At 45.6% G+C, this 23342-nt stretch overlaps 1 protein-coding gene across 1 annotated transcript in view; it reads right to left on the bottom strand.

Moving 5' to 3' along the window:
* Window positions 1-406: 406 nt before the first annotated feature.
* Window positions 407-23342, bottom strand: part of LOC135057280 (NXPE family member 4-like) — a 77242-nt gene continuing 54306 nt past the window's right edge. The window contains exon 5 of the mRNA XM_063963170.1: window positions 407-942. Coding sequence (XP_063819240.1) covers window positions 407-942 — 536 coding nt within the window. The remainder of the gene's footprint in view (window positions 943-23342) is intronic.

Raw genomic sequence — 23342 nt, 5'->3', positions numbered from 1 at the left:
CCATCTACCTTCTTCTTTAGTTAACTTTATCAGCAGTTGAACACTGATAACATCTGCAAATATACATTGGGGGTCATTCCCAGTTGATCGCACGCTGCAACTTTTTGCAGCCCGTGTGATCAACTAGACGGCGCCTATGGGGGAGTGTTTTTTTGCATAGTAAACCGCTTCCTTCGCTAGCGGCATCGCTGCCTGGCGATGATCATCGCCAGGCAACGACGCGCCTGTGCAATGCGGCTGCAGCGCATGCGCAGTTACGATGAAGCGCAGCGTGCGATTGGGTCAGAATGACCCCAATTGTGTCCAAGTCTACGAGGTCCAATATGTTTATTGCTGGTTCTCGTTGTTATTATTAGTAAAAAAAAATACTTTGTGAACTAACTAGCAAATATATGTTAGGAACATACTAGCAAATATATGTTAGGAACATGTGTACCTGGTTCATCACTACATGTTCAGGTGGGTGAACATCATTTATATTGTAAGCAATGCCCATGTCCAAGGCATCTATCACAGCAACATGAAGATCTTGGAAGATATCTTTCACAATCAGATATTGGATATAGCCATGGAAGTCACTGAATCTCTCTGCATCACTACTGATCTCTCTGGTGTTCTCTGCTTTGATAATAACTTTGGTCTCAGGACTCCGTAAGAAGAGACGTTTCACAGCCTTGTGCACATTAATAACTCTCCTGATAAAGAGCTGGATTGGGAAAGGTCTAAAGTGCTGGCCAAGGCTGATGACTACAATATAGTTTGAACCACCCGCAAGTCGATCTATCTCCTCAGCCATGTAAGTATCATCTTTAACTGTGTAAGATGTACTTGCAACAAAAGGATGACTGTGCTTTTTCCAGTGTAACTGAATATTCCTTTTCTCGTGTACTGCAAAAAGCAGCGATTCCAGTCCTGTTCTATGAAGATTCAAATTACTGAATTCTGTTGGAAAAAAAAAAAGAAATTGTAAGAGGTCATTTATAAATCTTCTGGATTTATAGATATTTAGTTTGAATTTTACCTTTTATATAGTATTAATTGCCCAGAATGGTGGTGGTCAGCTAGTACATTGCAAATGAGCTCATCTTGTTTAGGCCAAGTAATCTAGTTGTAGGGACAAAGGGACATATTTATCACAATTTGTATCTCAGATGCAGATGGGATGTGATAAATTCATCCTAATCTGCAGTACGCGGGGGTGTATAAATGATCGCATCCAGGAGTCGGGAAATGGGGGAGAACCCTGCTTAAAGCCATCACCAGATAGTGTTGTTATCACAGGGCTCCCTATCCCCCAGTATTATTCACAATTTCCATTAGTAAATTTGGGCAGATTGTATATCCCATTACAAGTATGGGAAATGTGAATTTCAGGGCTTGGGGTTGAATTTTGTTAATTATGTTCCAATTGCCCTTTAGTACCTTTTTTATTCTGATGTTACTAAAATAATGTGAAATGGGTGTGTAAATACCCTTTTTCACATTATTTTAGTAAAAATAAATTGATAAAATATGCCCAAAAGAAACTGGAGAAGTACAGTATAGTGCAGACAGGGGCGTAACTAGAAATTTGTGGGCCCTATAGCAACATTTTTAAGGGGCCTTCAATGCTTCTTTGCACTAATTAATTTTATCACAGCAAGAATAAAATCAAATAAAGAACTATACATTTTCTTGAAAATATCCAAGTTTTACAAAACGTGTTGATTGGTATATGTTTTACAGAGGAGGACCTCTTGTATTCACATTTCTATTGGTGAGAATACATTTGACAAGGACTGACTAAGACATAGAACACTAAGCTTATACCAGTGTATCTGGTTTGTTCTGCCATCTTTATCCATACCAAAGCTATAGTGGATGCATACCCAGTATGTGATTGTCCCACTTGAGCCCGGAGCATAATACATTAAGAACTGTCTACTGGCTATTGAGGATTTGCAGTACCAAAAATATAGGGGGATGGTTTCTTGTGGAAGGCGCATGGCCGCAGAATAGTACCAATTCACATTATACCACACAGTAGTGTCTATTATTGAAATCACACCATACAGTAGTGCCACTTATACACATTACACCACAGAAGAGCCCCTTACACACATTATACCAGGTAAATCCCCATACATACATTATGCCGGGTAGAGCCCCTTACACATATTATGCCAGGTAGATCCCCTTATACACGTTACACCAGGTATATCCCCTTATACATGTTATGCCAGGTAGAACCCTTTATACATGTTAAGATAGGTAGAACCTCTTATACATATTATGCCAGGTAGAGCTCCTTACACACATTATGCCAGGTAGAGCACATTATACACATTATGCCAGATAGAGCCCCTTACACTCATTATGCAAGGTAGATCCTCTTACATACATTACACCTAGTAGTGCCCTTATACACATTATGTCAGGTAGAGCTCCTTCTACACATTATGCCAGGTAGAGCCCCTTACATCCCTCCTATCCTTAGGGTGTAGTGTACTGTAGTATAGTGTAGTGTACTGTAGTGTAGTGTGTGTACAGACTTACATTATTATTTTCTACCTTTTGCGCTGTTGCTGACTCCTGACCCGGAACACCCTCTGTACACTGTACAGGACAAGAGAGGGGGCAAGAGTGTGGTACACAGGACCAGCACTGACTGCTCTCCATTGCTGTATATGCAGTAGAGATGAGCGGTTTCAGTTCTCAGAGAACCAAACCCCCCCCCCCCCCACCGCCCCCGAACTTCACGATCCAGTGTCCGGCTCAGAACTTCCTGCCAGACTCGGATCCCAGAATGAGGCAAAATGTCATAATACAGCTGTCGGATTCTCGCGGGTTTTAAATTCCATATAAAGAGCTGCACGTCGCCGCCATTTTCACTCTGGACTTGGAGAGTGAGGGAGACAGACTTCTGTCTCTCTCTGTGGGTGGTGGTGTTAGGTGGGGTCAGTGTGTGCTCTCTAGAGGTGCTGTCCTGTCACTGTGCTGTTAGGGGTGCTATCCTGTCACTCACTCTGGTGTCATGTGCTGTTAGGGGTGCTGCAGCTGTACATGGGTGTTGCTGTCCTGGCTGTCACTGTGGGGCACTGCCCTCTTGTATGCAGTGAAAATACAGGGGTGCTGTGAAAATAAAGGGATGCTGGCCCTGTCCTGTATGCTGTAAAAGTTCAGGGGTGCTGTGAAAATAAATGTACATGGTTCCTGTCTTATATGCTGTAAAAATTCAGAGTTGCTGTGAAAATAAATGTACACTTGCCTTTTCCTGTATGCTGTAAAAATACAGGGGTGCTGTGAAAATAAATGTACACTGGCCTTGTCCTGTATGCTGTAAAAATACAGGGGTGCTGTGAATATAAATATACACTGGCCCTGTCCTGTATTCTGTAAAAATATGGGGGTGCTGTGAAAATAAATGTACACTGGCCCTGTCCTGTATGCTGTCAAAATAAGGGGGTGCTGTGAAAATAAATGTACACTGGCCCTGTCCTGTATGCTGTAAAAATATAGTGGTGCTGTGAAAATAAAGGGGCACTATTCTGTGTGCTGTAATAATAAAGTGGTGCTGTCCTATGAAATAGAGAACAAAAATTTGGAGGAAAAAATAGTGGAAGATCAGGAACCACTTCCAGTTCCTAGTACTAGTGCTGAAGCTGTTTCTGCCACCAGTCACAATATTGACAATGCAATTCCATCAACGTCATCTGCAAAGGCCAATGCCCAATGTCATAAAGGGCATGTAAAATCCAAGTAGAAAAAAATTAAGAAAAAAAAAGAAATTATCTGATAAGAAACGTAAAATTTACAGTATACCTTTCACGACACAAAGTGCAAGGAAAGGCTAAGGCCTTGGCCTATGTTCATGACTGGTGGCTCAGCTTCTCATGAAGATGGAAGCCCTCCGTTCTATCAAAAAATGTAAAAAATAAAGCTTGTTAAAGCACAGGAAAAAACAACTGTGTGTTCAGAGATATCACAAATCCCCAAGGAGAGTCCAAGTTTGTCCGCGGTTGTGATGTCTATGCCTGACCTTCCCAAGACTGTATGGGAAGAGGAGACTCCAACCAACATTTGCACGGCCCCTGCAAGTGCTGAGAGGAGCACCACCAGTCCAGTTGTTGAGATTGAGAATGTCACTGTAGAAATACACCAGGTGATGATGAGGATTCTGATGGTGATGTGGTTTGTTTGAATAAGGCACCAGTGGAGACAGATATTGGCCATGGGATGAAAAAGCACAAATTCATGCCTGGACAAATTGCCAAAAAAGCTTTGGTGTGGAATTATTTCTCCACAAAACCGGACAACAGGTGTCAAGCCATGTGTTGCCTTTGTCAATCCATAATAAGTAAGGGTAAGGACATTAACCACCTAGGAACATCTTCCCTTATACTTCACCTGCAGCAATTTCATCATAAGTCATTGTCAAGTTCAGAAACTTTGGGTAAGAAGTCCACTGACACCTAAATGATGTGGTTTGTTTGAAAAAGGCACCAGTGGAGAAAGCTGTTGACCATTGGATAAAAAAGCCCATTGTCATGCTTGGTTAAAATACCAAAAATCCACCTCTTCAAAGTGGAATTTTTTCTCTATGAGGATGAGGATGTAAACACTGAAGGGGGAGGAATCGGAGGATGAGGATGACCTCTTGCCTCTGCAGAGCCAGTTTGTGCAAGGAGAAATTAATTGCTTCTTTTTTGGTGGGGGCCCAGACTAAGCAATCATTTCAGCCATTGTCATGTGGCAGACCCTGTCACTGAAATTATTGGTTTGTTAAAGTGTGCATGTCCTGTTCATACAACATAAGGGTTGATGGGAGGTCCCAAGGACAATTCAATCTTGTATGTCTTTTCTTTGTCTGCCACATCATTCCAGGGTGGCTGGCCTGTATGGTGTGCTGCCCCTCTGCCCTATCAGACTAGGGGTGCTATCCCACTGCCGTTTAAGTCCAGTGGTGCTTTTGCCTGTCTGCTGTCCTGTGTAATTCAGCAGGGGTGCTGTCTATACTGTATAAGTCCAGGGGTGCTGCCTATCTGCTGTATAAATCCAGAAGCATTGCCATATAATTCCTGGGATACTGCTGTACTTGATCCTTTGTTTAAATTAAAGCCTAGAGCAGAATACGAAACAAGCTTCAACATCACAACCAGATTTGTGAAAACATATAGCCGCAAAGGTGGAAATGGAAATTGCAATTTTGACAAAGTGTTTTCCAATGAGACCACATTTGTGGCCAAAGTCAGTCAGACTCAGAAGAGACAAAATCATAATCCAGCGCAACTGCTGGAGAAAACTAGATTTTCCAAACACACCTATGTCTATATGTCTGCCATATAATTCCAGGGGTGCCCTGTCTGAATCCGCTCATCTACATCTTCTAGTGTGCACTGTGTACCCAGCATTAGAGAGAGGTTCTTCTCATTATTTAATGTTAGGGACTCACTCAAATGAATGGCTCCAAATAGTCAACCTTAATTTTGATTTATTATTAATGTTCCACATTTTGGGATTATTTACAAGATGTGCATTTGTTGTACAGGGTTCATTTCCTAAGGGAAATGTAGGGTTATTGCAAGACCTTGTGGTGTTAGAATAACAGAGTTTCAGTGATCTTGCATTGCATCAGCTTTCCATTGCACTGCAGCACTGGATGGGCCAGGGGCTCCTGCAAGGCAAAAACAGTTACTGACTAAGGCCCAGTATGGAGTCTCATGGTGGCTTACAGCCAGGAAGATGTCTGGATTGCCAGGCTGAGTCATGCTGTTGGCACAGAGGTTAGCATTGCTTCCTCCCACAGTCCTACGTATAGTATGAAATTAATTTTGACTGTAGAGTGGTAAAGTCCACTAGGGCAGGGGCTCAATAACAAAAAAATTCACTGCATAGTCCTCCTTGGTACTTTTCCGAACCCACCCGAACTCAACTTGCCCGATCAGGGGCTGCTGTGGGGCTGCTAAAACATCTAAAATAAAATAAACAAGACACACAGGTATGCTCACATGTGTGTAACTGGGACAGACAGGTATGCTCACATGCGTGGTACTGGGAGCTGTGAAAAACTAAAATAAGGCATCTGCATCCAGGGTCATTTGGGTAGTTTCTGTTGTCATTATGATTTAAAAAAAGTAAACACAGTTGTTTGACAATAAATGGCTTCACCCAACCACTAACCATGAGTGAAAGAAAAGTTTGTGAGTTATCATTCATATTCTCTGACAAATGGCCAGAAAATCACAAATTCTGCTAGGGTATGTAAACTTATGAGCACAACTGTATTTATACTAGTGATGAGCGGGTTCGGTTTCTCGGAAACCGAACCCCCCCGAACTTCAGCTTTTTTTACACGGGTCCGAGCAGGCTCGGATCCTCCCGCCTTGCTCAGTTAACCCGAGCGCGCCCGAACGTCATCATCCCGCTGTCAGATTCTCGCGAGGCTCGGATTCTATCGCGAGACTCGGATTCTATATAAGGAGCCGCGCGTCGCCGCCATTTTCACACGTGCATTGAGATTGATAGGGAGAGGACGTGGCTGGCGTCCTCTCCGTTTAGAGTAGACTAGAGAGTAGTAGAGACACTTGATTTACTAATTTTGGGGAGCATATTAGGAGTACTACTTGCTGATAGTGTGACCAGTGACCACCAGTTTAATTAATCCGTTCTCTGCCTGAATAAAAACGATACACAGTGTGACACAGTCACATACCATATCTGTGCTCAGCCTCAGTGTGCTGCATCATCTATGTAATACTGGGGTGGTCTTCTGTTTGCCGGCGGTCGGGCTCCCGGCGCTCAGTATACCGGCGCCGGGAGCCCGACAGCCGGCATACCGACAATTATTTTCCCTCGTGGGGGTCCACGACCCCCATAGAGGGAGAATAAAATAGTGTGGCGCGCGTAGCGCGCCACCGTGCCCGTAGCGTGGTGAGCGCAGCGAGCCCGCAAGGGGCTCATTTGCGCTCGCCAAGCTGTCGGTAAGCCGGCGGTCGGGCTCCCGGCGCCGGGATGCTGGTCGCCGGGAGCCCGACCGCCGGCCAGCCGTAGTGAACCCGTAATACTGTATATCTGACTGTGCTGAGTGCTCACTGCTCACACAGCTTAATTGTGGGGGAGACTGGGGAGCAGTTATAGCAGGAGTACATATTTTAACAGTGCACACTTTTGCTGCCAGAGTGCCACTGCCAGTGTGACTGACCAGTGACCACTGACCACCAGTATATTGTGATTGTCTGCCTGAAAAAGTTAAACACTCGTCGTGTGGTGTTTTTATTCTATAAACGCATTCTGCTGACAGTGTCCAGCAGGTCCGTCATTATATAATATATACCTGTCCGGCTGCAGTAGTGATATATATATATTTTTTATATCATTATCATCCAGTCTATATTAGCACTGCAGCAGACGCAGTACGGTAGTCCACGGCTGTAGCTACCTCTGTGTCGGCAGTCGCTCGTCCATCCATAATTGTATACCACCTACCCGTGGTGTTTTTTTTTTTCCTATCTTCTTGATACTAGTAGCTTACTTTAGGAGTCTGCAGTGCTGAGCTGACAGTGTCCAGCAGGTCCGTCATTATATAATATATACCTGTCCGGCTGCAGTAGTGATATATATATATTTTTTATATCATTATCATCCAGTCTATATTAGCAGCAGACGCAGTACGGTAGTCCACGGCTGTAGCTACCTCTGTGTCGGCAGTCGCTCGTCCATCCATAATTGTATACCACCTACCCGTGGTGTTTTTTTTTTTTTTTTTTTTTCTTGATACTAGTAGCTTACTTTAGGAGTCTGCAGTGCTGAGCTGACAGTGTCCAGCAGGTCCGTCATTATATAATATATACCTGTCCGGCTGCAGTAGTGATATATATATATTTTATATCTCATTATCATACAGTCTATATTAGCAGCAGACGCAGTACGGTAGTCCACGGCTGTAGCTACCTCTGTGTCGGCAGTCGCTCGTCCATCCATAATTGTATACCACCTACCCGTGGTGTTTTTTTTTTCTTCTATCTTCTTGATACTAGTAGCTTACTTTAGGAGTCTGCAGTGCTGAGCTGACAGTGTCCAGCAGGTCCGTCATTATATAATATATACCTGTCCGGCTGCAGTAGTGATATATATATATTTTATATCTCATTATCATCCAGTCTATATTAGCAGCAGACGCAGTACGGTAGTCCACGGCTGTAGCTACCTCTGTGTCGGCAGTCGCTCGTCCATCCATAATTGTATACCACCTACCTGTGGTGTTTTTTTTTTTTCTATCTTCTTGATACTACTAGTAGCTTACTTTAGGAGTCTGCAGTGCTGAGCTGACAGTGTCCAGCAGGTCCGTCATTATATAATATATACCTGTCCGGCTGCAGTAGTGATATATATATATTTTATATCTCATTATCATCCAGTCTATATTAGCAGCAGACGCAGTACGGTGGTCCACGGCTGTAGCTACCTCTGTGTCGGCAGTCGCTCGTCCATCCATAAGTATACTAGTATCCATCCATCTCCATTGTTTACCTGAGGTGCCTTTTAGTTGTGCCTATTAAATTATGGAGAACAAAAATGTTGAGGTTCCAAAAATAGGGAAAGATCAAGATCGACTTCCACCTCGTGCTGAAGCTGCTGCCACTAGTCATGGCCGAGACGATGAAATGCCAGCAACGTCGTCTGCCAAGGCCGATGCCCAATGTCATAGTACAGAGCATGTAAAATCCAAAACACCAAATATCAGTAAAAAAAGGACTCAAAAATCTAAAATAAAATTGTCAGAGGAGAAGCGTAAACTTGCCAATATGCCATTTACCACACGGAGTGGCAAGGAACGGCTGAGGCCCTGGCCTATGTTCATGGCTAGTGGTTCAGCTTCACATGAGGATGGAAGCACTCAGCCTCTCGCTAGAAAAATGAAAAGACTCAAGCTGGCAAAAGCACAGCAAAGAACTGTGCGTTCTTCGAAATCACAAATCCACAAGGAGAGTCCAATTGTGTCGTTTGCGATGCCTGACCTTCCCAACACTGGACGTGAAGAGCATGCGCCTTCCACCATTTGCACTCCCCCTGCAAGTGCTGGAAGGAGCACCCGCAGTCCAGTTCCTGATAGTCAGATTGAAGATGTCAGTGTTGAAGTACACCAGGATGAGGAGGATATGGGTGTTGCTGGCGCTGGGGAGGACATTGACAAGGAGGATTCTGATGGTGAGGTGGTTTGTTTAAGTCAGGCACCAGGGGAGACACCTGTTGTCCGTGGGAGGAATAGGGCCATTGACATGCCTGGTGAAAATACCAAAAAAATCAGCTCTTCGGTGTGGAAGTATTTCAACAGAAATGCGGACAACATTTGTCAAGCCGTGTGTTGCCTTTGTCAAGCTGTAATAAGTAGGGGTAAGGATGTTAACCACCTCGGAACATCCTCCCTTATACGTCACCTGCAGCGCATTCATCATAAGTCAGTGACAAGTTCAAAAACTTTGGGCGACAGCGGAAGCAGTCCACTGACCAGTAAATACCTTCCTCTTGTAACCAAGCTCACGCAAACCACCCCACCAACTCCCTCAGTGTAAATTTCCTCCTTCCCCAGGAATGCCAATAGTCCTGCAGGCCATGTCACTGGCAATTCTGACGAGTCCTCTCCTGCCTGGGATTCCTCCGATGCATCCTTGCGTGTAACGCCTACTGCTGCTGGCGCTGCTGTTGTTGCTGCTGGGAGTCGATGGTCATCCCAGAGGGGAAGTCGTACTCGTAAGACCACTTTTACTACTTCCACCAAGCAATTGACTGTCCAACAGTCCTTTGCGAGGAAGATTAAATATCACAGCAGTCATCCTGCTGCAAAGCGGATAACTGAGGCCTTGGCATCCTGGGCGGTGAGAAACGTGGTTCCGGTATCCATCATTACTGCAGAGGCAACTAGAGACTTGTTGGAGGTACTGTGTCCCCGGTACCAAATACCATCTAGGTTCCATTTCTCTAGGCAGGCGATACCGAAAATGTACACAGACCTCAGAAAAAGACTCACCAGTGTCCTAAAAAATGCAGTTGTACCCAATGTCCACTTAACCACGGACATGTGAACAAGTGGAGCAGGGCAGGCTCAGGACTATATGACTGTGACAGCCCACTGGGTAGATGTATGGACTCCCGCCGCAAGAACAGCAGCGGCGGCACCAGTAGCAGCATCTCGCAAACGCCAACTCTTTCCTAGGCAGGCTACGCTTTGTATCACCGCTTTCCAGAATACGCACACAGCTAAAAACCTCTTACGGCAACTGAGGAAGATCATCGCAGAATGGCTTACCCCAATTGGACTCTCCTGTGGATTTGTGGCATCGGACAACGCCAGCAATATTGTGTGTGCATTAAATATGGGCAAATTCCAGCACGTCCCATGTTTTGCACATACCTTGAATTTGGTGGTGCAGAATTATTTAAAAAACGAGAGGGGCGTGCAAGAGATGCAGTCGGTGGCCAGAAGAATTGCGGGACACTTTCGGCATACAGGCACCACGTACAGAAGACTGGAGCACCACCAAAAACGCCTGAACCTGCCCTGCCATCATCTGAAGCAAGAAGTGGTAACGAGGTGGAATTCAACCCTCTATATGCTTCAGAGGTTGGAGGAGCAGCAAAAGGCCATTCAAGCCTATACAACTGACCACGATATAGGAGGTGGAATGCACCTGTCTCAAGCGAAGTGGAGAATGATTTCAACGTTGTGCAAGGTTCTGCAACCTTTTGAACTTGCCACACGTGAAGTCAGTTCAGACACTGCCAGCCTGAGTCAGGTCATTCCCCTCATCAGGCTTTTGCAGAAGAAGCTGGAGACATTGAAGGAGGAGCTAACACAGAGCGATTCCGCTAGGCATGTGGGACTTGTGGATGGAGCCCTTAATTCGCTTAACAAGGATTCACGGGTGGTCAATCTGTTGAAATCAGAGCACTACATTTTGGCCACCGTGCTCGATCCTAGATTTAAAACCTACCTTGGATCTCTCTTTCCGGCAGACACAAGTCTGCAGGGGTTCAAAGAACTGCTGGTGACAAAATTGTCAAGTCAAGCGGAACGCGACCTGTCAACATCTCCTCCTTCACATTCTCCCGCAACTGGGGGTGCGAGGAAAAGGCTCAGAATTCCGAGCCCACCCGCTGGCGGTGATGCAGGGCAGTCTGGAGCGACTGCTGATGCTGACATCTGGTCCGGACTGAAGGACCTGACAACGATTACGGACATGTCGTCTACTGTCACTGCATATGATTCTCTCCCCATTGAAAGAATGGTGGAGGATTATATGAGTGCCCGCATCCAAGTAGGCACGTCAGACAGTCCGTACTTATACTAGCAGGAAAAAGAGGCAATTTGGAGGCCCTTGCACAAACTGGCTTTATTCTACCTAAGTTGCCCTCCCACAAGTGTGTACTCCGAAAGAGTGTTTAGTGCCGCCGCTCACCTTGTCAGCAATCGGCGTACGAGGTTACATCCAGAAAATGTGGAGAAGATGATGTTCATTAAAATGAATTATAATCAATTCCTCCGTGGAGACATTGACCAGCAGCAATTGCCTCCACAAAGTACACAGGGAGCTGAGATGGTGGATTCCAGTGGGGACGAATTGATAATCTGTGAGGAGAGGGATGTACACGGTGATATATCGGAGGATTATGATGAGGTGGACATCTTGCCTCTGTAGAGCCAGTTTGTGCAAGGAGAGATTAATTGCTTCTTTTTTGGTGGGGGTCCAAACCAACCCGTCATTTCAGTCACAGTCGTGTGGCAGACCCTGTCACTGAAATGATGGGTTGGTTAAAGTGTGCATGTCCTGTTTAAACAACATAAGTGTGGGTGGGAGGGCCCAAGGACAATTCCATCTTGCACCTCTTTTTTCTTTCATTTTTCTTTGCGTCATATGCTGTTTGGGGGGTGTTTTTTGGAAGGGCCATCCTGCGTGACACTGCAGTGCCACTCCTAGATGGGCCAGGTGTTTGTGTCGGCCACTAGGGTCGCTTAGCTTACTCACACAGCTACCTCATTGCGCCTCTTTTTTTCTTTGCGTCATGTGCTGTTTGGGGAGTGTTTTTTGGAAGGGCCATCCTGCGTGACACTGCAGTGCCACTCCTAGATGGGCCAGGTGTTTGTGTCGGCCACTAGGGTCGCTTATCTTAGTCACACAGCTACCTCATTGCGCCTCTTTTTTTTCTTCTTTGCGTCATGTGCTGCTGTTTGGGGAGTGTTTTTTGGAAGGGCCATCCTGCGTGACACTGCAGTGCCACTCCTAGATGGGCCAGGTGTTTGTGTCGGCCACTAGGGTCGCTTAGCTTACTCACACAGCTACCTCATTGCGCCTCTTTTTTTCTTTGCGTCATGTGCTGTTTGGGGGGTGTTTTTTGGAAGGGCCAACCTGCGTGACACTGCAGTGACACTCCTAGATGGGCCAGGTGTTTGTGTCGGCCACTTGGGTCGCTTAGCTTAGCCATCCAGCGACCTCGGTGCAAATTTTAGGACTAAAAATAATATTGTGAGATGTGAGGTGTTCAGAATAGACTGAAAATGAGTGGAAATTATGGTTATTGAGGTCAATAATACTTTGGGATCAAAATGACCCCCAAATTCTATGATTTAAGCTGTTTTTTAGGGTTTTTTGAAAAAAACACCCGAATCCAAAACACACCCGAATCCGACAAAAAAAATTCGGTGAGGTTTTGCCAAAACGCGTTCGAACCCAAAACACGGTCGCGGAACCGAACCCAAAACCAAAACACAAAACCCGAAAAATTTCCGGTGCTCATCACTAATTTATACTGTATCTGTAGATATATATATATATATATATACTGCTCAAAAAAATAAAGGGAACACTAAAATAACACATCCTAGATCTGAATGAATGGTATATTCTTATTAAATACTTTGTTCTTTACATAGTTGAATGTGCTGACAACAAAATCACACAAAAATGATCAATGGAAATCAAATTTATTAACCCATGGAGGTATGGATTTGGAGTCACCCTCAAGATTAAAGTGGAAAAACACACTACAGGCTGATCCAAATTTGATGTAATGTCCTTAAAACAAGTCAAAATGAGGCTCAGTAGTGTGTGTGGACTCCACATGCCTGTATGACCTCCCTACAACCCACACAAGTGGCTCAGGTAGTGCAGCTCATCCAGTATGGCACATCAATGCAAGCTGTGGCAAGAAGGTTTGCTGTGTCTGTCAGCGTAGTGTCCAGAGCATGGAGGCGCTACCAGGAGACAGGCCAGTACATCAGGAGACGTGGAGGAGGCTGTAGGAGGGCAACAACCCAGCAGCAGGACCACTACCTCCGCCTTTGTGCAAGGAGGAACAGGAGGAGCACTGCCAGAGCCCTGCAAAATGACCTCCAGCAAGCCACAAATGTGCATGTGTGTACTCAAACGATCAGAAACAGACTCCATGAGGGTGGTATGAGGGCCCGACATCCAGAGGTGGGGGTTGTGCTTACAGCCCAACACCGTGCAGGACGTTTGGTATTTGCCAGAGAACACCAAGATTGGCAAATTAGCCACTGGCTAATTCTTCACAGCTGAAAGCAGGTTCTCACTGAGCACATGTGACAGACGTGACAGAGTCTGGAGACACCAAGGAGAATGTTCTGCTGCCTGCAACATCCTCCAGCATGACCGGTTTGGCAGTGGGTCAGTAATGGTGTGGGGTGGAATTTCTTTGGGGGGCCGCACAGCCCTCTATGTGCTCGCCAGAGGTAGCCTGACTGCCATTAGGTACCGAGATGAGATCCTCAGACCCCTTGTGAGACCATATGCTGGTGCGGTTGGCCCTGGGTTCCTCCTAATGCAAGACAATGCTAGACCTCATGTGGCTGGAGTGTGTCAGCAGTTTCTGCAAGACAAAGGCATTGATGCTATGGACTGGCCCGCCCATTCCCCAGACCTGAATCCAATTGAGCACATCTGGGACATCATGTCTCGCTCCATCCACCAATGCCACGTTGCACCACAGACTGTCCAGAAGTTGGCGGATGCTTTAGTCCAGGTCTGGGAGGAGATCCCTCAGGAGACCATCCGCCACCTCATCAGGAGCATGCCCAGGCATTGTAGGGAGGTCATACAGGCACGTGGAGGCAACACACACTACTGAGCCTCATTTTGACTTGTTTTAAGGACATTACATCAAAGTTGGATCAGACTGTAGTGTGTTTTTCCACTTTAATTTTGAGGGTGACTCCAAATCCAGACCTCCATGGGTTAATAAATTTGATTTCCATTGATAATTTTTGTGTGATTTTGTTGTCAGCACATTCAACTATGTAAAGAACAAAGTATTTAATAAGAATATTTCATTCATTCAGATCTAGGATGTGTTTTTTTAGTGTTCCCTTTATTTTTTTGAGCATAGAGATGTGCGGCTGGCACTTTTCGTGTTTTGTGTATTGGTTTTGGTTCTAATTCCACTTTTGTCTTTTGATTTTGGCTTGGTTTTGCAAAAACCACCATTTCGTGTTTTGGTTTTGGATCTGGATGATTTTTGGAAAAAGCATAAAAACAGCTAAAATCACAGAATTTGGGGGTAATTTTGCTCCTACAGTATTATTAACCTCGATAACATTAATTTCCACTCATTTCCAGGGGATCAGTATGTAATCCCGCTGGACGGTATCCTGGCGGTCGAAATACCGATGCCGGAATCCCGTCCACACAATCCCGACAGGGGTGGCGAGCTATTGTATTCTCCCTCTATGGGTGTCGTGGACACCCACGGAGAGAAAATATGTTAGGATTGTGCCGGTCGGGATTCCGGCATCGATATTTCGACCGCTGGGATTCCGTCCGGCTGGATGTTGACTGCATCCCATTTCCAGTCTATTCTGAACACCTCACACCTCACAATATTGTTTTTAGGCCTAAAACTGAGGTGGCTGTATGACTAAGCTAAGCAACACAAGTGTGCGGCACAAACACCTGGCCCATCTAGGAGTGGCTCTGCAGTTACAAACAGGATGGCGCTATTCAAAAACTAGTCCCCAAACAGCACATGATGCAAAGAAGAAAAAGAGGTCAAATTAGGTAGCTGGATGGCCAAGCTACAGTAAGCAACACAAGTGTGCGGCACAAACACCTGGCCCATCTAGGAGTGGCACTGCAGTTACAGACAGGATGGCACTTAAGAAAACTAGTCCCCAAACAGCACATGATGCAAAGAAGAAAAAGAGGTGCAAGATGGAATTGTCCTTGGGCCCTCCCACCCACCCTTATGTTGTATAAACAAGACATGCACACTTTAACAAACAAGTAATTTCAGTGACAGGGTCTGCCACATGACTGTGGCTGAAATGACTTGTTTGTTTGGGCCCCCACCAAAATAGAAGCAATCAATCTCTCCTTGCACAAACTGGCTCTACAGAGGCAAGATGTCGACCTCATCATCATTCTCCGATTCTTCACCTCTTTCAGTGTGTACAGCCTACTCACTGAGTATTAATTCGTCCCCACTAGAATCCACCATCACAGGTCCCTGTCTACTTTCTGGAGGCAATTGCTGGTAAAGGTCTTCCCGAAGGAATTTATAATTCATTTTGATGAACATCATCTTCTCCACATTTAGTGGAAGTAACCTCCTACGCCAATCGCTGACAAGGTTACCGGCTGCACTAAACACTCTTTCGGAGTACACACTGGGGGGGGGGGGGGGGGCAACTTAGGTAAAATAAAGCTAGTTTGTGCAAGGGCCTCCAAATTGCCTCTTTTTCCTGCCAGTATATATACGGCCTACTTGGATGCTGCCACTTATATAATCTCCCACCATTCTTTCAATGGTGACAGAATCATATGCAGTGACAGTAGACATGTCAGTAATCATTGGCAGGTCATTCAGACCGGACCAGATGTCAGCTTTTGCTCCTGACTTACCTGCATCACCGCCAGCGGGTGGGCTAGAAAATGTTATCCTTTTCCTTGCAGCCCCAGTGGCGGGAGAAATTGAAGGAGGAGCTGTTTACGGGTCGCGTTCCACTTGAGTTGACAATTTATTAACCAGCAGATCTCTGCACCTCTGCACACTTGTGTCTGCTGGAAAGAGAGATACAATGTAGGCTTTAGGCCTAGGATCGAGCACGGTGGCCAAAATGTAGTGCTCTGATTTCAACAAATTGACCACCCTTGAATCCTGGCTCCATCCACAAGTCCCACATACTTTGCGGAATCGCTCCATCTTAACTCCTCCTTCAATTTCTCCAGCTGCCTCTGCAAAAGCCTGATGAGGGGAATGACCTGACTCAAGCTGGCAGTGTCTGAACTGACTTCACGTGTGGCAAGTTTGAAGGGTTGGAGAACCTTGCACAAGGCGAAAATCATTCTCCACTGCACTTGAGTCAGGTGCATTACCCCTCCTTTGCCTATATCGTAGGTTGATGTATAGGCTTGAATGGGCTTTTGCCGCTCCTCCATCCTCTGAAGCATATAGTGTGTTGAATTCCACCTCGTTACCACCTCTTGCTTCAGTTGATGGCGGGTCAGGTTCAGGAGCGTTTGCTGGCACTCCAGTCTTCGGCATGCAGTGGCAGAATGCCAACAGTGGGCCAAAATTTTTTGGGCCACCGACAGCATCTCCTGCACACCCGTCATTTTTCAAAAAATTCTGCACCACCAAATTAATTGTATGTGCAAAACATGGGACATGTTGTACTTTGCCCAGTTGTAATGCACGCACAATATTGGTTGCATTGTCCGATATCACAAATCCCCAGGAGAGTCCAATTGGGGTAAGCCATTCTGCGATGATGTTCCTCAGTTTCCATAAGAGGTTGTCAGCTGTGTGCCTCTTATGGAAAGTGGTGATACATAGTGTAGCATGCCTAGGAATGAGTTGGCGTTTGTGAGATGCTGCTACTGGTGCCGCTGCTGTTGTTGCTGTGGGAGGCAATACATCTACCCAGTGGGCTGCTACAGTCATATAGTCCTTAGTCTGCCCTATTCCACTTGTCCACATGTCCGTGGTTAAGTGGACATTGGGTACAACTGCATTTTTTAGGACACTGAAGACTGTTTTTCTGAGGTCTGTGTACATTCTCGGTATCGCCTGCCTAGAGAAGTGGAACCCAGATGGGATTTGATACCGGGGACACACTATCTCCATCAAATCTCTAAGTCCCACTGAACTAATGGTGGATACCGGTTGCACCTCTAACACCAACATAGGCCTCGGTTATCTGCTTTGCAAAAGGATGACTGCTGTCATATTTCATCTTCCTCACAAAGGACTGTTGGACAGTCAATTGCTTACTGGAAGTAGTACAAGTGGTCTTCCGACTTCCCCTCTGGGATGACGATCGACTCCCAGCAGCAACAACAGCAGCGGCAGCAACAGCAGGCGTAACACTCCAGGATCCTCCGGAGGAATTCCAGTTAGGAGAGGACTCCTCAGTCTTGCCAGTGACATGGCCTGCAGGACTACTGACGTTCCTGACTGAGAAGGATGCTGACGTTGAGGGAGTTGGTGTTGTGGCTTGCAGGAGCTTGGGTACAAGAGGAAGAAGGGATTTAGGTGTCAGTGGACTGCTTACGCTCTTACCCAAAGTTTCACAACTTGAAACTGACTTCTGATGAATGCACATCAGGTGACGTATAAGGGAGGATGTTCCTAGATGGTTGACGTCCTTACCCCTACTTATTACAGATTGACAGAGGCAACACATGGTTTGACACCTGTTGTCCGGATTTGTGGAGAAATAATTTCACACCGAAGAGGTGGCTTTTTTGGTATTTTGCCAAGGAATCACAATGGACTTATTCATCCCACGGACAACAGGTATCTCCCCAGGTGCCTGATTTAAACAAACCACATCACCATCAGAATCGTCAACTTCCTCCTCAGCGCCAGCAAAACACATAACCTCATCCTGGTTTACTTCAACAGTGACATCTTCAATTTGAATATCAAAAACTGGACTGTAGGTGCTCCTTCTAGCACTTGCAGAGGGCGTGCAAATGGTGGAAGGAGCCAACTCTTCCCATCCAGTGTTGGGAAGGTCAGACATCACAACCGCCAACACACTTGGACTCTCTTTTGGGATTTGTGATACCATCTTAGAACGCACAGTTCTTTGCTGTGCTTTTGCCATCTTAACTCTTTTCATTTTTTAATGGGAGTATGAGGGCTTCCATCGTCATGTGAAGCTGAACCATTAGTCATGGACATAGGTCAGGGCTTTAGCCATTCATAGTCACTCTGTGTAGTAAATGGCATATTGGCCGTTTCTCCTCAGACCATTTAAAGTACATTTTTTGGGTCTTTTTACTGAACTTTGGCTTTTTGGATTTTACATGACCTCTACTATCACATTGAGCATCGGCCTTGGCAGACGATGTTGATGGGATTTGATCATCTATGTCATGACTAGTGGCAGCAGCTTCAGCACTAGGAGGAAGTGGTTCTTGATCTTTCCCTATTTTATCCTCCACATTTTTGTTCTCCATTATTTTTCTGGAGTTATATAACAATATGTGGTACAGGAGAGCGTACCTCTACACCACACAGGGTAAACCCTGTGAAAATTATTTGAATTAAATATTACTAACACCTTTATTTGGAGTTAATAATATACAGCACAGGACAGCACCACTGAACTTATATGGCAGCACCGCTGGACTGGATTTATGCGGCAGTACCACTGGAATTATACAGCAGTATCACTGGATATATACGCCAATACCACTGGAATTTTATGGCAGGATCACTGGAATTATATGGCAGTACCACTGGAGTTATACGACAGTACCACTGGATTTATACGGCATTACCACTGGACATATACGGCAGTATCACTGGACTGGATTTATATGCTAGTACAGCTGGAATAATATGCCAGTACCACTGGAATTATACAGCAGTATCACTGGACATATAAGGCAGTATCACAGGACTGGATTTATAAGGCAGTACCGCTGGAATTATACACCAGTACCACTGGAATTATACGCCGGGTATCACTGGACATATATGCCAGTACCACTGGATATATATGACCGTATCACTGGACTGGATTTATACACCAGTACTGCTGGAATTATACGTCAGTACCACTGGAATTATATGGCAGTATCACTGGAATTATACTGCAGTACCACTGGATTTATACGGCAGTACCACTGGATATATATACTGCAGTATCACTGGACTGGATTTATATGCCAGTACCGCTGGAATTATACGCCAGTACCATTGGAATTATACGGCAGTATCACTGAAATTATACTGTAGTACCAGTGGAATTATACAGCAGTACCCCTGGACATATACGGCAGTATCACTGGACTGGATTTATACGGCAGTACCTCTGGAATTATATGGCAGTATCACTGGATTTATACACCATTACCACTGGAATTATATGGCAGTATCACTGGAATTATACGGCAGTACCACTAGACTTATACAGCAGTACCACTGGACATATACGGCAGTATCACTGGACTGGATTTATATGCCAGTACCGCTGGAATTATGCACCAGTGCCACTGGAATTATACGGCAGTATCACTGGAATTATACGGCATTACCACTGGAATTATACGGCAGTATCATTGGACACATACGTCAGTATCACTGGACTGGATTTATACGCCAGTACCACTGGAATTATACGCCAGTTCCACTGGAATTATACGGCAGTACCACTGAAATTATACGTCAGTATCACTGGATTTACACGGCAGTACCGCTGGACATATACGGCAGTATCACTGGACATATATGGCATTATCACTGTACATATACAGCAACACAGGGACACCATCACTGGACTGATGCAGGATAACACAGCACCACTGCAATGGACTGGATTTATACAGCAGCACTGGACATATGGCAGCAGAGGACACCGCCACTGTGACTTGACTGATGCAGCACAAGACACTACCACTGTACTGAGGTAGGACAAAAAACACCACTGCAATGGAGTGGATTTATACAGCAGCACTGGACATATGGCAGCAGAGGACACCACCACTGTGACTGGATTGATGCAGCACAATACAGTACTACTGAACTGATGCAACACAACAAAGCACCACTGGACTGGACTCATACAGTAGCATTGGACATATGGCAGCAGAGGAATCCATCACTGTGACTGGACTGATGCAGCACAAGACACCAAAACTGGACTGATGCAGCACAAGACAGCATCACTGGACTGAACTTATACAGCAGCACTGGACATATGGCAGCAGAGGACACAACCACTGTGACTGGACTGATGCAGCACAAGACACTACCACTGAACTGATGCAAGACACTGAGGACGGAGACACGTCCTCTCTCTACACTCTCCAATGCCGGAGTGAAAATGACGGCGATGCACGGCTCCTTATATGGAATCCAAACCCCGCGAGAATTCGACAGCGGGATGATGACGTTTTTCCATTGTTCTGGTTTCTGAGTCAGGCAGGAAAACCTGAGCCTGACTCAGATCCGGGCTCGGGTAGTGATGTTCGGGGGGGTTCAGTTCTCAGGAAATCGAACCAGCTCTTCTCTTCTTTTAAGTTCCACAGGTCGGGATGTCCGCGTGGCGAACCAAAAAGTGGGTGTGGCATGTTATGGGAGGGGCATGGCCTTGACTGATTGGGCGTGGCCGAGCATCAAGGAAACCATTTTTTGCCATTTTGGGGGCATGCCCAGCTATCCCTGAGCAGCTGGGCAGCCCCCTGGTCCCCTCCCAGCATTGATTAGATGCCGTGCGCGTGTATACGGCATCTATTCGTAGATCACATGCTGCTTTGCAGAGCAGTAGGAGATCAAAACCTTCCCCAACTGCCCCCCCCCCCGCCCGCGGGAAACTGTGACCCGTGGGAGGGACAGCGGGACAGTGTCCGAATAGCGGGTCTGTCCTGCTGAAATCGGGACAGTAGGGAGGTATGGAATTAGGGGATCCGGTCTGAAGATCAACACTGTCTAGGTCGACAATGTTTAGGTCGACCACTATAGGTCGACAGGTCAAAAGGTCAACATGAGTTTTTTCTTTTTTTGAACTTTTTCATACTTAACAATCCACGTGGACTACGATTGGAATGGTAATCATGGCAAAGCATGGCGAGAGAAGCGAGCCATGCGAGGGGACACGGTGCACTAATTGGGGTTCCCGGTCACTCTACAAGGAAAATGACACCAAAAAGAAACACAAAAAACTCATGTCGATCTTTTAACCTGTCGACCTAGCACATGTCGACCTAGAAACCCTGTTGACCTTCCAACCCTGTCGACCTAGTGACTGTTGACCTATATTGGTTGAACTAAACATTGTTGACCTAGACACTGTCGATCTAATGATCCACACCCGGAATTAGGCCCATGGTTTTGCCCAACTGCTAACAAATTTGCTGCTGTGATCAACTCTGAATTAGGCCCTATATGTACAGTGGTGCTTGAAAGATTGTGAACCCTTCAGAATATTGTATATTTCTTCTGAAATTTGCCCTAAAACTACCTCAGATTTTCATACAAGTCCAAAAAGTAGATAAAGAGATCCAAATTAAAGAAATGAGACAAAAAAATAGACATGCTCATTCTTTTATTGAGGAAAATGATCCAATTTCACATATCTGTGAGTGACAATAAGTATGTGAGCCTTTGCTTTTAGTATCTGGTATGACCACCCCTTATGCAGCAATAACTGCATGTAAATGTTTCCATATTAGTCCTGGACATTGGCTTGGTGAAATTTTACCCTGTTCCTCTGTACAAAACAGCTTTAGCTCTGTATGCTGGTTGGCTTCCTTCCATAAACTACTCACTTCAGGTCCTTCCACAACATTTTGATTTTATTTGACCATTCTTTGGTCGGGTTGGGTATGTGTGACCGATGGTCAGGAGATTGCCAATCACAATACTGCCAGCGGGATGCTGTCATTTAGATGCCCGGCGGGAGGGGGGGTGAGCGCAACGAAGCCCCTTGCGGTCTAGATGCACTTGCCATGCTGAGGGCTCGGTGGTGAGCTGTGCTCGCTACAGATTCTATTACCATTCTATGGGTGTTGTGGACACCCATGAGTGGGAATAGTCCCTGTTGGTTGGCATGCCAACCATCGGGATGGTGAGTGGGCGGAATGTAGGTGCCAGTATTGTGACTGCCGGTCACATAACTACATCCCATTTGGTCGAATGACTTGTGTGCTTTAGGTCATTGTCTTGCTGCATGACCCATGTTCTCTTGAGATGCAGTTCATGTGCAGATGTCCTGATATTTTCCTTTAGAATATTCTGGTATAAATCAGAATTCATTGCCCCATCAATGATGGCAAGTCATCCTAGGCCAGATGTAGCAAAACAGGCCCAAACAATGATACCACCACAACCGTTTCACAGCTCGTATGAGATTTTCATGCTGGAATGCAGTGTTCTCCTTTCTCCAAACATGTTTCTCATTTTTTTTTAACATATCATAATTGGGTTTTCTTTCAGGTTAACAACAATCATGGCATGAGAGGAGAGAGAGAGACAGAGATAAAACATTAAAGAAGACGTTCTTGCATAGTATTCGTTGTCATCACATAAGTCTGACTCAGTGTTCTCACAGCAAAATGCAACATAAAGAATAATAAAATGGTGACAAACATGAAGATTGCAAGTAGTTGTGAGACAAGGATAACATAGTAAAATATGGCATGTGTGTACATTGGACAAATGACAAGAAATAAAAATATTCAGCAAACTAGAACTGGAGTCTTCTTTTCAAGTGTACATATCTAACTGTGTGTCAAAGTAAATGCGCCTCTCATAGAAACATTGTTAGGTTCCTGGTGCTCAGAACAAGGGAGATGTTATGAAGTGAGTCCAGAGCACCAGGACGTAACGCTGGGAAAGGGGAATGGAAAGGGACTAGCCCCTGGCGCCCTATCTCCGTTGTCTCGCCCGTGCTGTCAGTACACTCTTGCGAGACTATGGTTGCTTGAGCCCATGGCAGCCGCGTTTGAAGGGCGGATTACGTCTGCCCAACTTCGATGCCCCCTCAGGTCTTAATGAGAGACAAAGAGTGTACCGAGACAGGGTGATAACAAGGGGCCCTCTTACTGAAACAACCAAAGCCAGGGGCTACTAACTAGCCTAAAACTAAATGTATGTGTGGCTTGCCGCCAAAGGAAAAGAACAACAAAGGAAATGCTGACCACACGCCGACACAATACTTTTGTGTACCGGCGGTGACAGCATAAGCAGAACCCTCTGCAAAACACCAGTGACAGAAATAATAACGGAATACAGCGGCCTAGGCCGACGGGCGCGGCAGAGCCGCTACTCACGAAACCAGTACGAATACTGGCAAACGGACAGGAACTCCCAATGCTGCTGACACAGACTCTCAGAACTGG

The sequence above is a fragment of the Pseudophryne corroboree genome, chromosome 3, assembly GCF_028390025.1.
Source record: "Pseudophryne corroboree isolate aPseCor3 chromosome 3, aPseCor3.hap2, whole genome shotgun sequence".
Classification (NCBI taxonomy): Eukaryota; Metazoa; Chordata; class Amphibia; order Anura; family Myobatrachidae; genus Pseudophryne; species Pseudophryne corroboree.
The sequence above is the reverse complement of the archived record's forward strand: the minus strand, read 5'-3'. Positions and strand labels throughout refer to the sequence as shown.